This window comes from Sceloporus occidentalis, unplaced genomic scaffold (genome assembly GCF_023333645.1).
Source record: "Sceloporus occidentalis isolate IW3139 unplaced genomic scaffold, rSceOcc1.0.p SCAF_4, whole genome shotgun sequence".
In the NCBI taxonomy this organism is placed as follows: Eukaryota; Metazoa; Chordata; class Lepidosauria; order Squamata; family Phrynosomatidae; genus Sceloporus; species Sceloporus occidentalis.
This window is the reverse complement of record NW_028316984.1, coordinates 48,765,069-48,781,921: the sequence shown is the minus strand read 5'-3', so window position 1 is coordinate 48,781,921 and position 16,853 is coordinate 48,765,069. Positions and strand designations below refer to the sequence as shown.

The following is a 16,853-nucleotide window of genomic DNA, read 5'->3' as shown; positions in this document are numbered from 1 at the left end:
TTAGAATAAAGGTATGAGTACTTTTGTTGCCTGTTGAATACAGCTTTGCTGCATTTGTAATTGTTTTAACTCTGTATGTTTTGCCTCAATTAATTTTAATGAGCATCACTATCTCCTAAAGTAAGAAAGTGGCTAAGCAATGAGACTTACTGCCACAAACTACCCCCAGATTCCAGTACAATGACTTTTTTTCTTCAGCAGTAGCAAGATGACACACTGACTTCAAATAAACTCTTAGATGTCATGAACATCTTTTTGTACTCCATTATTTGAACTTTGCCTTTTTGGGATGTATCAGGTGGCTAGTCATAAATGGCATTCATCACTTTTTTTATACTCCATTATCCCTTGTGTCATAGACCAGACTAGAAAACAGCAACTGACTCAAGCTTATCAATGAGCTTCAGGGCTGAACTGGGATTTGATCATAGGTCTCTCCAGTTAAAATCTGACACTATGTACAGGATTTACACCAATTTAGACTTGCTTATTAAATTAAAACAGAAGCACTATTCATATAACTTTAGGAATTGCTTAGTTGAAATTAACAGTGAACCCGCACCATACACGGGCTCCTTATAGGAAGCTTTGAGTATATGCTGAAGCTGCCTGGGAAATGGGTGCGGCCCCGCGCATGCGCATTGCCGCGCTGTGAGCACAAGCTCCATTATATCCAATGGGGCTCGCGAATGGCGCACACGTGACTGTGCAACAAGCATGAGCCCCATTGGATATAATGGGGCCCAAGCTTACATGTTTTTTGCTTTATGTGGGGGGACTGGAACGTAAAACGTAAAGCAAGGGCCCACTCCAAAAACTAACCAAACTCTTGTTGCTTTTCCTGAAACTACTGTGCAGTAGTAGGAGAGTCAAGGTTGGGCAAGAAACATGTTGCTATAAGTAGACACAGAACCAGTGTTGCTAATCACCCTCGTCAAAACTTCTGAATGCCAAATCCCAGAATTGTCCCCAAATCCCAGAATGGAGGTGGTACCTCTGGGTCAGGGGCATGGCTTCCAGGGCAGGAAGTATGTCAGCCATTTTTGGGGGGTGGGAACTTCCTGGGAAGGTATTTTGGCCCAGTTTCCCCTGAAAAGGCTTGTATTCCCCTTAATACCTGGGCGGAAGCATTGAATTCTGAGAATCTTCTCAGAAATTTGGCCAATCCCAGAATTGACAAAGTAAAGTTTCAAAAATCCAAATTTCTGGGAAAATCCCAGAAATTGGGAACACTGCACAGAACAGCAGTGTCATCTTCTGGTACATCCCTGGGAGGTCCTAGTAGATGCTGTCATCACCATACATTTGGCTATAAGAGCCAATAGGCTTCCATCAGCCACAACATGGCCATGTTGGGAGAAGGCAGCAAAGGAGGTAGGTTTTGAGACGGATATTACACAGGGAAAGCATTGGATTCTTCCCTCCAAAATGTTCAAAAAAAGATGAATGAATGTAGAGTACACTTGGGGCTGAAAACTGGAACCATAACCTCTACTTTGCCTTCCTCTGAGTTATGTGGAAACTACTTTAATGAGGTATTTGTAATATTTTACATAACTGGAACTTCAAACTGTGTGTGCTTAGGGCCACAAAACAAAAGGTTAAAGCCAAGTGTGTTAAATGTAATCTAGATCATTTTATTTTAAAGTGATTGATCAAACATTTGTTTGCTTTTTTACAATAGGGATGACTTGTCAAGCCCGAACATCCTATACAGAAGATGAAGTTCTCTGGGGTCATCGTTTCTTCCCTGTTATTTCATTAGAGGAAGGATTCTTCAAAGTAGACTATTCCCAATTCCATGCAACATTTGAAGTTCCTACTCCACCTTACAGTGTTAAAGAACAGGAAGAAATGCTGCTTATGTCCTCCCCTTTAATAGCACCAGCTGTGGGTAACAGTAAAGAAAGGAATAATTCTGTGGAATGTCTGGATGGCCTAGATGACATTGGTACAAAGATACCCTCAAAACTGCAGAAAATGACTGGAAGAGAAGACTTTCCTAAAAAGCTATTGAGAATGAGTTCTACCACATCAGAAAAGGCCTACAGCATGGGGGACCTTCCTATGAAACTTCAGCGAATAAGTTCTGTCCCTGGTAATTCTGAAGAAAAACTTGTATCTAAAACCACAAGGATGCTTTCAGATCCTATGAGCCAGTCTATGGCAGATTTGCCACCAAAACTTCAAAAATTATCAGGAGGAGGGGGAGGTAGAATGGAAGGAAACCTCCCCCCAAAACTGAGGAAAATGAATTCTGATCGATTTACATAACTTGAACGAACCTTTGGGATATCATTTCAAGTTTGAATTGCCATTCAGCCCAATCTGGGCAGGAAAGCAAACAATGTAATAACATTTGGTGACCAATTTGCTTAGAACTACGTGCACTCTGGGACAACACCATTCCCCAGCACTGAGGACTTAGTAAAAGATCTGAAATTCAGCTTAGGGCCACATGAAGGCTAAACAGCTAATATTAATTGGCATGTAATATCACCACAAGCATGCAATAATAGTGTGCAAATTTTGCAAATAGTTTTATGGCATGGTTCTTACTATATTTATACTGTATATTCTGGGAAAAATGTAAATTCTCCTACATTTCTTAAGTATTAAATAGTGAGTAAAACATGAAATTGGGCTACCACCAGGGAAGTTATACATTAATTTGTAATGGGCACAGTCCAGCCAAAGTTAAAACATTTTGGACATCAAAGCTTTGACCATTACATCCTCCCCATTGAGAAAAAAAATTCTGCTCTCAAGTCTCTCTCAAGGAGGGTTGAATGCAACATCAAAAATTTGGATTGGCCCTTTTGTTAAAATCTAAATGAGTTCTTAAACATTTCTTGTTTCAATCTGTGGAACTTTAAAGTGTTTCACATTGGCTGAAACATGTCCATTTTTTTCTTGATGTAAATTGTGATCTTTTTTCTTCAGACAGTTATTGTGCATGTTTTCTTTCTTAAGGCTAGAGATATGAAGAAATCTGAACACCAAAACATACAGCCTTAAGCTTCTTATTTATTCGCTTTAGCATTTCTCTCACTTTTTCCTTTGTTACAGAGAACAACATATCTATGCTTTATACAAAAACACTTGAACCCTGCTGGTGCACTATGCTAGTGTAATTCTTCTTACACTAGGTGTTCCATTTTTTTCCAGGGTCATGCAGCTGCAGTGAGAGAAGGCAAAGTCACTGTCAGGAGGGGAAAGCTGCCAAATTTGAGCATTTACTTATCCAGCGATAGAGTAGAATAGAATGATGTCCTTGGAGTCTAGGTGTTCTGTGCAACAGGACAGGCGACTGTCTAAACCAGTCTTCCTAGAACTTCATGTTTTGTTTTGACCCCACCTCTCAGTCAGACTTTGAAGAAATAGGTTGCTGAGAGCCAGCAATAGTCATTCCTGACAATACTGAGAATGACTTTGTGTTCCTTCACTACCACTACATCTGTGGCCTTTTCCTTTCTGCTTCCACCTTGTTGCTACCATTGCTGAATAAGATTTCTCTCAGCAATGTCTGAGAATGGTTGATATTGCAGGAGGACTTTCCTTTTTTAGAAACAAGACATACTTGTGATACTCATTTCATATTCATTAAATAAGTAGGAAGAAATGGAAATATTTTCTCAATTTATTATGCGTATTGCTTCCCTCAGATGATAAAATTACTGTACTTCTTACACTAAATAAATAAATGTTTGCAGATCTAGTACATTGGACAATGAAGTTGGATGGTTGGAAACATCAGATAAGAACAGAACTTGGAATTAATTAATTAAAGTATTAATTTATAAAATTGTTCAAGTGATTTCAAGCAACTTTCTAGAGTTCTCAATTAACACTGAAGTTAAAAATATACCTTAGTAGATTAGTTATTATAATTCATTAGGGTAGGTGCCTCTCCTTCTGTCAAATTCAGTAGCACAAGAAGGCCCCTTGTCTCAGGAAAAGAAATGTTAGAATTAGAGGAAATGTGTCATGTGGCTTTGTTGTTAAGCAGACTAATCTGTGTGGTTTCTTTATGAAGGTAGCATGGAGAAGGAGAGAAAGAGAGAATTCTGGAGCCAGGTCACATAGCCAAGTTTGTGGAACAGATCAACTAACCAGGGAAAAAGAATGAAGAGCATAAAAGCAGCAGGGAAGTGAGATTTGTTTGTTTAGCAGAAGACTGCCCTTTCAGAATGTTTCCCTATAGATCTATATGGAAATAAAATATTGGAGACATTCTGGATATGATGGTGTACTCTGATTCTGTCCTCTGTCCATTCTGGTCTGCTTTCTACAATATATTATGTAATAATATGCAGTTATTATGTAATAGTACTTTGGTCTTTTCAGGAAAGCCTTTTTGGGCCTGATAGTCAGGTGCCCTCACACAGCCAGTAGAAAAGGAATGTATCTGGAGCCCTTCAGAGGGCTAGATTATGACTCTCTTCTGTAACTCTTCGGTAACTTCTTCCCTTCAAGTAATTATAGTCTGGAGTGACTTCTGTTGTACAATATTGTATAATATATAGGTATTATATATTATTTGGGGAGAGCTGCAGTGAACCTATTTGCAGTTCTTTCATGCATAAATATAGGCTCTTGGGTAATTAAGTTTTCATTGGTCCCATCACCCATTTCTTTCTCTTTTGGCTCCTTTCTCTCCCTCTCTGAACACCCATTCCCATTTCATTTTCTCCTCCTCCTCCTCCTTACCCACTCCCCAATAATGATACAATTAAGGTGAGATGGGTGCAGAGAAAGGTGGGCCTTGTTAGATATCTGATAATTTACAGCGCTTTATAAATAAAGGTAATAATTTAATTTAAACTGAAAGTGCCACAGATTGTATTTGAGATCCCTGGGTCCTATTTGCAAAATCTGTGCCATGCTACTGATCTTTGCAAACTGTGTATCTTAACTGGGAGAGAGTGAATCAAACGGATGCAGTGATTCACTTATACAGGAAAATGTTCAATATAAACGCAGAGACACAGATTAAGATTTCTTGAGTCTCTGACTGATCTTTGTAACTATCCACTTTTTGCTGTATTTAAAGGGGATCAGTGCCTTCTACCTATAATATATAATTCCTTATTAACCTGTTCCAAACAAGACATTGCCAAAGTGAGTGAAAGGTATGTGTTGATGGGACTGGAAAGAAAATAGGCCTGCAGATAGTGGCAAACTGAAGAGGTTAAGATGAGATTGCATGCTTTATGACAGCCTTCTCCAACTTAACAGTTTCTCAATATTCTAGACTAATGCCTTTCCCAAACACCAATATTGCCATGTGCTTTGTAGTTCATAGTGGGGGGAAATGAGGTTGGAGGAGGGCAACATTTAAAGGACAAAAAGAATTCTTAAAAAAAAAAGCAGTAACAAAATGTGCTCGCCTGAGGTCAACAGTGATGACCTCCTTGCCACCCTGTGTAACTCCCCTAGTCTAGCCCCACACTAGTGGTTTGACCAATAAGTACTCACCAGAATCCCATATGACCAGTTATGTTATGTAATTTTACATAAACCTAGCTACGTAGCAGAGGCATGTAAAAAACCCTTTACTGAATTGCAAAGATGTGTAACAGGACACCAACAACTGTGGCCAAAAGGATTCCGGCCAGCAATGATAATGTGATGAGTTAAATAATTTCAGCCATCATTGTTTATTCTGGTGAATTAATTTCTCAGTGTCTAATATTTAGAAATTATCAAATAAATTTTCAAAACTAACATTCCAAGCTCTGGACAAAAAAATAGTTGTGTATTAGAAAGAGTCTATAATGCTCTGGGAAACATTTTTCTGTGTCACCATTAATAGCTTCCTGGATATCCAGTGCCCCAGGGGAATATTGCATATTTCAGGCACTAATGATCATGCTCATCTCAGTCTACATTGAAGTTTCTCTCATGATGACTCCTGTGTTAGTATTTGCTACTTAGTGATTTGGGGTGCTCTCTCACATTACAGACAGCCTTCTGTAGTAATCTTTTTCAGTGTGAATTTACCTAGGTCCTTTGCAGGTACATTAAAGGAAATGAAGATGAGGATTGATTATGAGTCAAAACTAAATCACAAGAAATACTACCATTTAGTGGTCTCAATAATGTGTTTGGACTTTTATCAGTTAGTGCACAAAATATATATTGTTGTTGTTTTGTGCCTTCGAGTCATTTCTGACTTATGGCAACCCTAAGGTGAATCTATCACAGGGTTTTCTTGGCAGGATTCTTCAGAGAGGATTTACCATTGCTATCCAGAGTCAAATTCCAACACTCAAACCACAACATCATGTTAGCTCTTGTGTTAGCAAAAATAGGTTATACCAGGTATAAAAGGCCCAAATCTATTAAAATGGCTATAGCTTGTACACAGAACACTATAAACACTCTGTCCTTAATTCTGCATACTCACGTGGGAACCAAAATGTTGCTGGTGAAGCAGAAAGGAAAAACATTAACAATCATCTTTGCACATGAATTCTCTTATAATAAGTAGTGAAGTAAGTCAGAGCAGGTTCTTGGCAGACTGCAAAGCTGAATAGCAAGCCACATTTTCCTCAGTTAAGGTTGCAGTGTAATTCCACTGATTACAATTCAGTAGCAGATATGTGAAAACTGCATTTATGGGCATTCAGAAACCACTACAAAGCATTGTGAGAACTCCCAACAGACTCTGCCATAATCTGCTATGCTGAATTTCCACAGAAATTCAACAACAAGAGTGGCTGGGTGATGCAAAGCCTCACAGGGACTGATTTTGCCAATTACTAGTTAGGAGCAAATTAGTGATAAAAGCACAAGCCTCTTATCCATTGTAACCTTGACAAAAGCAGACTTACTACAGTAAACTCTTAAGTCTCCCCCCCCCCCCCCCCCCAGAAAAAAGAAAAGATAGCAGGAATCCTGTATGCTCAGTTATTTTATCAAATCCACATAATTACGAGCCAATTGCATTTTTTAAAAAAATCAACTGGAAGTCATATAATCCTAGTCCTACCCTTTGCATAAAGACAAGAGCCAAATTCCTAATAATAGGATTACTTCTTATAGTAAGACTAGACCATAAAATATAGTCTGTGGTAGGTTTACAGTGTGCTGTGCACATTAAGACATCAGGGATCAAGATGTATCATGCCAGAGGTGCCTGTAGGACAAGAAAAAAGGTATATAATATAAAAACCCAGGTGGCTTAATTATGGACATTGTGCTGCATGCTATGGGGAAGATAAATAAATGCAGTTACCTGATTATTGATAAAACACCTTCCAAATAAGATGATAATAGAAGCTCTCTGTATGCAAAGCCCCCTAGGCAAAAATGTTACTTATTGTCAACCAAATGCAAAACCTTTAGTCAGGATCCAAGGAGATATTCAAGGGCTTGTGTGCATCCAGAAGAGCTTCTGACTCTCCACATCCCTGAATGAGCAGCAGCTACCCTGGCCATGTCAGAATCTTTTGGGGAAATTTCCCTAACTTGGCCATAATATGAGATGGTGAGTGTGGACTGCTGTTAAAGAAAGAGTAATCCAAAGCTCTGTGGAGAACACAGCATTTTTCTTTGAGACTAGACCTTATTCTGTGTTCATGGAGCAGGGCCAAAACAAAACAATGCACAAACCCAAAGTTCAGTCAAGTTTCTCAGCCTGTATATTGTTAAATTACAGAAATGTCATTTGGATTTTAAATTTGACTTGGAGGAATAAATAAACTGTGAGACCATAATGGCAAATGTCATCATGCCAAATGTTATGTTTTTATATGTTGTTGGATTTTTTTATCCAACAATAGCTAAATCACATCCTATAAACAAATTAGGGAAATATTGATTTGATGGGATGAAATAGTTTCACATTAGGAGACTGGTTGAGGAGGCAATTTATTGAATGAGTTTTAAAATAACCAGGAGTCCCTCAAAAAGGTTTTGTTCTGATTATTATTGCTTCTGAACTAAACATTTGTATATGTGTATGTTTAATGTACTGAGGGTTGACTCCACTTATGAATGTCAACCACTTGATGACTTGTACCAGCAATTGTGAACTGCCCCTCTTAGCAATTATTTGTTGCTTACTTCAACAAATTATTCATGGAAAAGGGCTTTCCCATCTCTTCCTGATACAGCTCCTTATGCCAGGCCAAAAACTATATACCATGAGACTAGAAAACTGTCTGGAAAAGTGTGAGGTATGACACAGTGGCTGCAGGTGAAAGAAAGAACAGATCTGAATAGGGTTAGTCCTTATAATTGTTTCCTTGGATGTAAGCCTTTGTGTATGAGGTGCTGTGAAGTGATATGGAAGATACATAATTGCTTTGAGATGTCTGTTGCATGTCTTCTTCACTGTGTGCCTTCAAGTTGTTTCTGACTTACAGTGACCGTAAGGTGAATCTTTCATGGGGCTTTATTGGCATGTTTCTTCAGGGGGGTTGCCACTGCCACCCTCTGAGATTGAGAGAGTATGACTTGCCCAAGGTCACCCAGTGGGTTTACATGGCTGAGCCAGGATTTGAACCTTGGTCTCCAAAGTTATCGTCCAACATTGAACCCATTATGCCACATTGACTCTTTCACACAGCCAACCTATTTCTAGGGGCTGCTGTCATCAAGAGGTAGATATGGGGACGTGACTGCAAGTGATAACAAGACATTTATTGACAGCAGTGCCATTTTGTTTCTAAATTATTCTCATCTTCCTATTTTAAATAAAAGAATATTTAAAAATTATTCAGTATAAATATTAAGCAATTATAAGGAGAAACATACAAAATTGGGTTAATTGAAACTAGTAATTACAAGATTTGGACTCTGTGTGAAGTGATTTATATTTAATTATTTGAAAGTTGTTTTAGTGGGGTGGGAGACAACATTAAACTATAGTGCATTCTTAACTTGGAAGTGAGTTCCACAGATTTCCCTGAAGCCTGCTCCCAAGTAAAAAAATATGCATAGGACTATGTGGTTAGCAGTTTTTAAATTCGAGGAACATACATTTATCTAAATAAAATGAAAGTCCATTAACATCTGAAAGGGCTCTGAACCATCTAAAACAATGGGTGGCCATTCATCAGTCAAGATACATGATTTACAAGAGTCATAGCAGATCTACTAGATGCCTGAAAATGTTCAACCCTTTTCTGACCTATTAAAAGCAATGAAAAGGTGACTGTTCTACAATGCTTGAGGAACCACGACAACCCCAAAATACCACAGGGAACTATTGTGATGATCATGTTGCATTTGTATGGGCTCTGCATTTACTTGTTTACTCATTTGAAATCTCTGGCTTGAAATGCATGTTTTAGACTTCAGATCAAATTGTGAAGTCATTGCACTAACTGTAATTCACTGCCAAAATAGCAACAATACATCAGTAATACAGAATGTGACCAAAATTCTGCTATGTATCTGATCAAAAGAACTTACACATGGTTGTTCTACATCCAGTTCTCTTCAGATATGTATTTTATTACTTTGTCGTGCACATTTCACTAAAATCTCACCTTACAATCTGTCTCTCTGCTTAAGTATAATGGTTGCACATTATGTGATATTTGCCTGTCTCATTCTTTTAAAAGTTAACTTTATCCACATTTTATTATTAAACTTTGGCACAATCAACTGTATAATCACACATTAGGATCCAAGACTGCATAGAAATAATAGCCACTAGTTACCTATGAAATACAAGATCATATTTTTGTGGTGTGAACTATCACACTGTAACTGGATTCTCCACACCCCACCCCCTTTTTTTCTGTTGAGGATATGTAATATACTGAATCAAAGAGTTATATTTGGTTCAGTCAAAGCATCTAAAACATTTTACCATAGGAAAAAAGGGCCTGAATTATTAAGTTAAATTAGGCTTTCTCTTTCATTGCTAGAATCATGATTGTTCAGCCATCCCCATGGCATGATAGCACTGTCACGTGTGTTTAAATTTAAATATATTTGCTTTTCACCAGTACATTAAAACATAAAAAGAGGGCAAATTCAGCCCTTTTCCCTACTGTAGCAACTTTTTAAATTATTTTGCATTTAATAGTATTTGTTATTGGTCTAGCAAACATTTCAGTTTCATTATTCATATTTTTGCCCAACCCTAATGCTTATGCTACAAAGCCAATTCTGTTCAACTGCACAGCAGGTCTGTGTTTTTGACTGCTGAATTTATGCTTGAATTATACTGTAAATTGTATATATTCAAATTAGAAACAGCTGGTTGCATTTTCTGGCATGAAATCTATAACTGTATAAATGTACAAGTATATTTGGATAATATAAAATTAACAAATTCTTGTATTCATTAATACTGCAAGCTCAGTTTTATCTAAAGCTATATTAAACTTTCAAAAGAAAATGCTGGATTTAAATGCTGGTGTTTGTGTAATTATTTATTCCACATTGATTGGGGCATGGGTAGGGATGCCATATTCCGCCTGAAGGTGGGACAATCCCTCTTTGGGCGGTGCCGACCCGGTCCCGGTCCGGTTTGGCGCCAAAACCGGGACGGCACCACGCGTGGCCACCTCCCCCCCCTCGCGTGCCGCGGGGGCCTCCAAGGCCTCGTTGAGGCCTAGGAGTGCTCTCCGCAGTCGGAGCTCCGGCCGTGGAGATGCTACCTCCCAGGCCCCAGCGAGGCCTTGGAGGCGGCTCTGCGATTGCGGAGTCCTCCAAGGCCTCGCCAGGGCCTGGGAGAGCTCTCCGCGGTCAGAGCTCCGGCCGCGGAGATGCTCCCTCCCAGGCCCCAGCGAGGCCTTGGAGGCAGCTCCGCGATCGCAGAGTCCTCCAAGGCCTCGCTGGGGCCTGGGAGGAGGAGGAGGCCGCTTGCCACCGCGGTGATGGCCGTGATGACGGGCGGCCCCCGCGCCCCTTCCTGGCCTGAGAGGAGGCCGAGGCTTCCTCCCAAGCCAGGAAGGAGGACAAGGTTTAAAAATGTAGGACCTTTTTAAAAAAAATTTCCTGGCCAGGAAATTTAAAAAAAAAAAGGTCCTACATTTTTAAAACTTGTCCTACATTTTTCCCGGTTTGGAGGTCCTCAGGTATGGCAACCCTAGGCAAGGGGGAAAAGCAAAAAGAAATGTCCATCCTGTTTTTGCCGCTGTTTAGAGGCCGCAATAACACAACAGAATGTTTTCCCAGTCAAAAAAGAATGACTTCGGAGCTTGACAGATCACCCCTTTGAGCACTGGGTCTGGGCTGAGGCAGCCACAAGTTGCAGCCCCAATCTGGCCTTTCTGTGGTGCAAAAAGGAGCCTCAAACAGTGGCTCCTTTTTTGCACCACGGAAAGGACGCCATAGCCACCAGCACCGCAGCTTTTCAGCGCTTCTTTGGTGTTGTGTCATCTGGATAAAGGGTGGCCTTTATCACCAGTCTGTACGCCCTCATTATCAAAGAACCCTTTGTTTACAATGTTTTCCATGTGGAGCCTTGCACTGAAATCCATGACAGAAATGCCACCAAATGTACTTGTCATATGATATTGTCTGTAACTTCTCTAACCTGTTTAGTTGATCATGGCTGGAATTCAATAAGACAGTTTTGAATGTGTTCTGTAGCTACATAAGTGTCTCCTGACTTGACCCATCCCATGCTGTAATTGATGAATTCCCCTATTGATCAGGAAGCAGCTGACTGATGTTCCCACCCCACGTGAATGATCCCTAGTGTGACAGCCAGAAACAGAGTGCTTGTCCCAATCCTCCCTTGCCCTGAAGATCGCACAGGGGTAGGGGGATCAGTGAGCTGTATGTATGTATTGTGTGCCTTCAAGTCATTCCCAACATATGTCGACCCTATTATGGGGTTTTCTTGACAAGATTAGTTTAGAGGAGGTTTCCCGCTCATTGTCTTCCCCTGAGGCTGAAAGCATGTGTCTTGGCCAAGGTCACCCAGTAGGTTTCATGGCCAAGCCAGGAATCAAAACTTGGTCTTCAGAGTCATAGTTCAACAATTAAACCACTATGCCACACTGTCTCATCTACTTCTCAACATACAGGTGACCAGCCCCTGCGAAATGCAGCTGCAGCTGGGGATTGAAAGACTTTCATAGTCCTTATGTAGACCCTAAATAAGAGAATACAGAAATGTCACAAATGCATAACTCTAGGTAAGTATATAAATACTAAATTACTGGAATAGTTTCTGAATTTTTCTCCCTGTTGTGGGACCAAACAAATATTTCTGTACATCTTTTGCCTGGTATTTGTACATCCTGAATTATTTTATGAAACTTTTATGCACAAAACTGTATTTGTTTTTTTCTTCCTCCTCTTCTTCTTCATGAAAAAATATGTTTCCAGATCAAAATCATGGGTTTTGTGCAAAATTGCCTGATTTCCCTTCTAAAAAACATTGGTCCTGCATAAGAATACTCCCATGGCTATACAGAAGGTGTTTTCTCTGTGGAAAATGTGGATTGTTATGAAAAACCAGTGTTTTGTACACAAAACACTTTTGAAAAACCCACATTTTTGGTCCAAAATCAATGGTTTCTTGTGCAAAAGATGGTTTTTGCACCAAACCATGTGAGTTTTTTTTTTGGGGGGGGTGAGAAAATTCGGGCTTTTGCAGAAGTTGCTGCTCCTCCTCTTACTCATCTGTATTGATACCTACTTCTTCAAACACCTCAAAAAACAGGACTCAAGCTGGCAAGATTTGTATATTAAAAATGTTTCTAAACTCCATTTTCCTAGTCAGGTTTCCTAGGGGATATTAGTGGCCAGTGTACCACATGTGCAGTCATTCTCACCCTCCTTCTCACATTCTTGGACCTGTACAAGCTTTGCTTTTCCAAACCAGAAAGCAAACAGATTTCCTGGTTCGTTTTCCTCCTTTAAAAGGACTTTAAAAGGTGAGGAGAGCAAAAAATATGGTAATATGGCAAATAGCATACACACTTGAGGGAAGCTATTTCAAATCTTACTGATTGGCTGGCTCCCCAACTTACAACATGTAGCACAAGTTGAATGATTTTTCATTACCAGAAGCTTTATTGTGTCAGCCGGGATCCCATTCATTTAACTGGTGAGAGATGAGCTATACATGCCAAGAAATACCCAAAATCTGGAGTTGGTTTAAAAATAGGTGGTTAAGAGTATCCAAAGGAGGCTGTTACCGTAGTCCAAACTGCATTAATCTCTGGACTCCCGCAAGACATTTATATTTGTTTAAAGCAACTGAATAAAGAGCATCATTTCAAATGTTCCTGGAACCACCCACATCATTCCAACCTGTTTTGCTGACAGAAACTAGGCATCAGATGCTCATTGCCTTGATTGTATTTCACTCTTCAATCCCACTCTCACAAATTGCATCCCACAACACAGATTTTTTTTTAAAATGGAAGTCTTGTAAACAGAACACAGGGTACAAAGTGAGGTTTTCTTTGAATTACTCATTTGTTTTAAGCCCAGAGCATATAAATGTGCTGTTTACTCTGTGCATATGGTATAAATGTGATATACTCTCCATACTGATTGATCTATACTGAGCATTTCTCCGTTTGTCCTCTTTTAATGCTCCTGCATATGTTCCGTGTGCAATATCCATGTCACGTTCATTGGAAAAAACAAGTAATTAGTCTCACAGAAAAGAAAAATGCTACAAAAAAATTCTATTCACCACTTTGTGGTGTTTTCATAGTAAATACTTCAAATTGCATATGTTTGTTCTTCATCTGTAGATGAAATTAAATGTGTCCTAGAAACCTCTTTCATGTCTCAAAAGATGAGCCCAGTGCCAAGGATCAGTGTGGACCTAAATATGAATAGATGTCCTCTATACTGAGAAGGAGAACTATAAATAAAAGGAAAGATTATTTACCAAGGCAGAGGAAATAATATTCATTGTAGCAAGGTTTGAATTTAATATATTTAATGGAGATATACTATGCAAATAGATATTGTCCACTCTGGATTCAGGCAGCCTACTGTGTGATAAGAAGATACACTTATCAAGCTCGACTCAGGCTTGCATCCTTCCGAGGTCACTAAAATGAGTACCCAGACTGTTGGGGGCAAATTAGCTTACTTGCTAATTAGCTTACTTGCTGTTCACCGCTATGATCTTTGGAACAGCGGTATATAAATAAAACAAATTATTATTATTATTATTATTATTATTTATCAAACATTTCCTCTACCTACATTCTGCATGTCCTACACCAGGAATGGACAACAGCATGGAGATCAAGGACCATTCTCCATTTCTGCACCCCATGTACCACATACACCCTATAGCAAGCTCACATATTCTTCTGTTTCTTCCAGTCCTCAAAATGCTGACAGGAAGTAATGTATCAATTTTTATTGCCATCCTGAAGAAGACTGCAGAGAAAATAGAGGTATTTGTGAGTTATTCAGGGACCTGGGTGCTTGAGGAGTGGGATGGTGGTATTTACATGTGTTTTCTGCGCAATTTTGGGCTAAAGGATTTTTCTGAAGATTATCCTGGAAAAATTTAGTAAAACATTGGGATAGTTGTTAGTACTCCCCCCCAGCACTCTGTGGCTTCAGGGGCCACAGAGTGCATCCCAACAGCCACATGTAGTTTGTAGGCCACACTATGCCCACTTGCACAACTTCACAGTATGCCGCAAAAATGTTTAAAGAGCAATTAACTGACGTAACAAGTGCCAGCTAGCTAGTGAGGCAATTTACAAAGCACAGATAAGGACAGAGTTACCTATTTTTACCTTGAAGCCAGCAGTGTAAAATGTTGCTAAAAGGTGGATCAATCCTAATGATGGGAACAACTTCACCTCTGCTGGAGCAACCTTATACTTAGCAACTATGTGCTTCCAGAGTACTGGCTTGGCACTTTCCCTAACCAGAGCTGCCTCCAGTGGAGAGGAGAGTAATGGTAGAAAGGTGTCTGCCTTTTTATTTCACCAGCTACTAATGCACACAACATATTCAGTTTAGGCAAGGCAATGTAACTGGAGCGCCCAGCAGGTTCTCATAAAATTGCCATATGATACCATTTTCATCTGCTGGAGGACCAAATTGGGTGTGACACGTGGTCTGTTCTGCATGTAAACAGGCCCGCCCTCTATTCTGTCTTTGGAAAAGTCTAGCCCTTTTCTAGTTTTGAAGCAAGATTTTACTGGCAATGTAATCAGCTTTTATGTATGAGATGGTGGAAGAAGGCATCATCACATTGTCCTTCAACTCAAGGTAGTAAAAAATTGATATAAGGCTTCAGGGATGAAAAGTACCTTGGGCTGGATCCACAGTGTCCTGCCAGTTTGAAACCTCTCTCAACCATAGAAAAGCTAATTTTGACAGGAGAAGAAGAGCCATAAGAAAATGCAGTCTGTTATGTATGACTTTGTAAAAGCAAATTCTCCAGATTTTTCAATACACTGCAGATGACATTTCTCCTTATTTTCTTTTGCTGTAACACAGCTTCCAAGACTGTGGCATGGCACAGTGGGGAATCCTCCTAAAGTTCTTATGCAAGAGTTTGCAGAACACTGCCAATGCATTTTCTCCTTCTGTTCGCATTCTTTGGATCTAAGCCATTGTCTCATTGAAAATCCATGCAAATTCCCATTAAAACAAGCAATGTACATGAGACCTTAACAACCTGATCCTAACATCTGCTGTAATAGTATATATACATTCAGAATAGAACTATATCCTAGAATTTCTGCACTGACTTCTGGTGTATGCCCTACATGGGAGATCATACCACTGAAACAATATGAAACAGTGTCATTATGGTGACAAGAGCTGTATAGGTATGGATGTATATTGCACAGCTACATACGTTCTGAATTCAAGCAGTAATAAATGAATGGACACAAGGCTGTGGCACAGATAGGCCTTCCCATTTCTCGCTATGGTAGGAGTGGGCAAAGTACACCCTATTGGACACAAATGGATCCAAAGTCTGTTTTTGGAGGCTACAGAGCCCTCCACCTTGATACTCCCCCCACATGCTCCCAATTATTCCACTGGGGGGACTGTTTTTTCTTCTCCTTTAGGCTTCCAAGAGTGAGCTTTTTTGCCATGAGAGAGGGTTAACAGCACATCCCAAACCCCAAAACACAAACATATGAAACCAGAAGCAGAATTGAAGCTGGTTCTGGTTTCTTTTACTTTGGGGAGAGTTTGAGGACCTAATTCATTCCACAGAGGTTAACAGAGGTAAAGAAATATCCCCCAGGCCTTACAAAGTTTCCTATCCTTGCAATGCACTCATCCAAAGTTCCTATAGAAAGTCACTAAAATATGATGACTTCAAAGTATCACATTCTCACAATCAACCTGTGCTGCATCACTTAGTTGTTATGATAAAGTAGGAATGCAGAGGTCTAGGTATGTTACCTTGAGTTGCTTGAAGAAATTCAGGATATAAATGTAACAAATAAATAAGCACCATTAACCCAAAGGAATTTCCATCAACTTCATCAATAAGTCCATTTACCAATAAATACATATACCCATGTGGGCTGGTCTGATTCCTGTGTCTATACAATCATCTAAAAGATTATACTAATGAACACATGGCTAAAACAAATGTTGCTAGGATGCCTCATAGGTCCTAGCTAGGTCCAATGCAACCGTCAATGAAAAACAGTAGGCCAAACGAACAATCTCTTTTATGGGTCAGCAGCTAGCTTTAGGGATGTTATGTGATGGGCTCAGAAATAAACATGGCTTTGCACAAGCATCTAGCAAAATGCTGTTGTTTTATCTTGGTCTTCTTCCAGACAAACAAGCTGTCACTGTGAAGATTACATGGTATGTATTTCTTCCCAACGATGCTAAGAGACTGAGGAATGAGTTGTGGAGAAAGGACTGGGAAATGGTTGTCTGCCTTACTGCAGGCTGTACGTGACCAACTG

At 39.6% G+C, this 16,853-nt stretch overlaps 1 protein-coding gene across 1 annotated transcript in view; it reads left to right on the top strand.

The window, feature by feature from the left end:
• Positions 1–3,573, top strand: part of KCNJ3 (potassium inwardly rectifying channel subfamily J member 3) — a 159,790-nt gene extending 156,217 nt beyond the window's left edge. The window contains exon 3 of the mRNA XM_089519998.1: positions 1,685–3,573. Within this exon, the coding sequence (XP_089376124.1) occupies positions 1,685–2,274 (590 nt within the window). The 3' untranslated portion in view covers positions 2,275–3,573. The remainder of the gene's footprint in view (positions 1–1,684) is intronic.
• Positions 3,574–16,853: the final 13,280 nt, after the last annotated feature.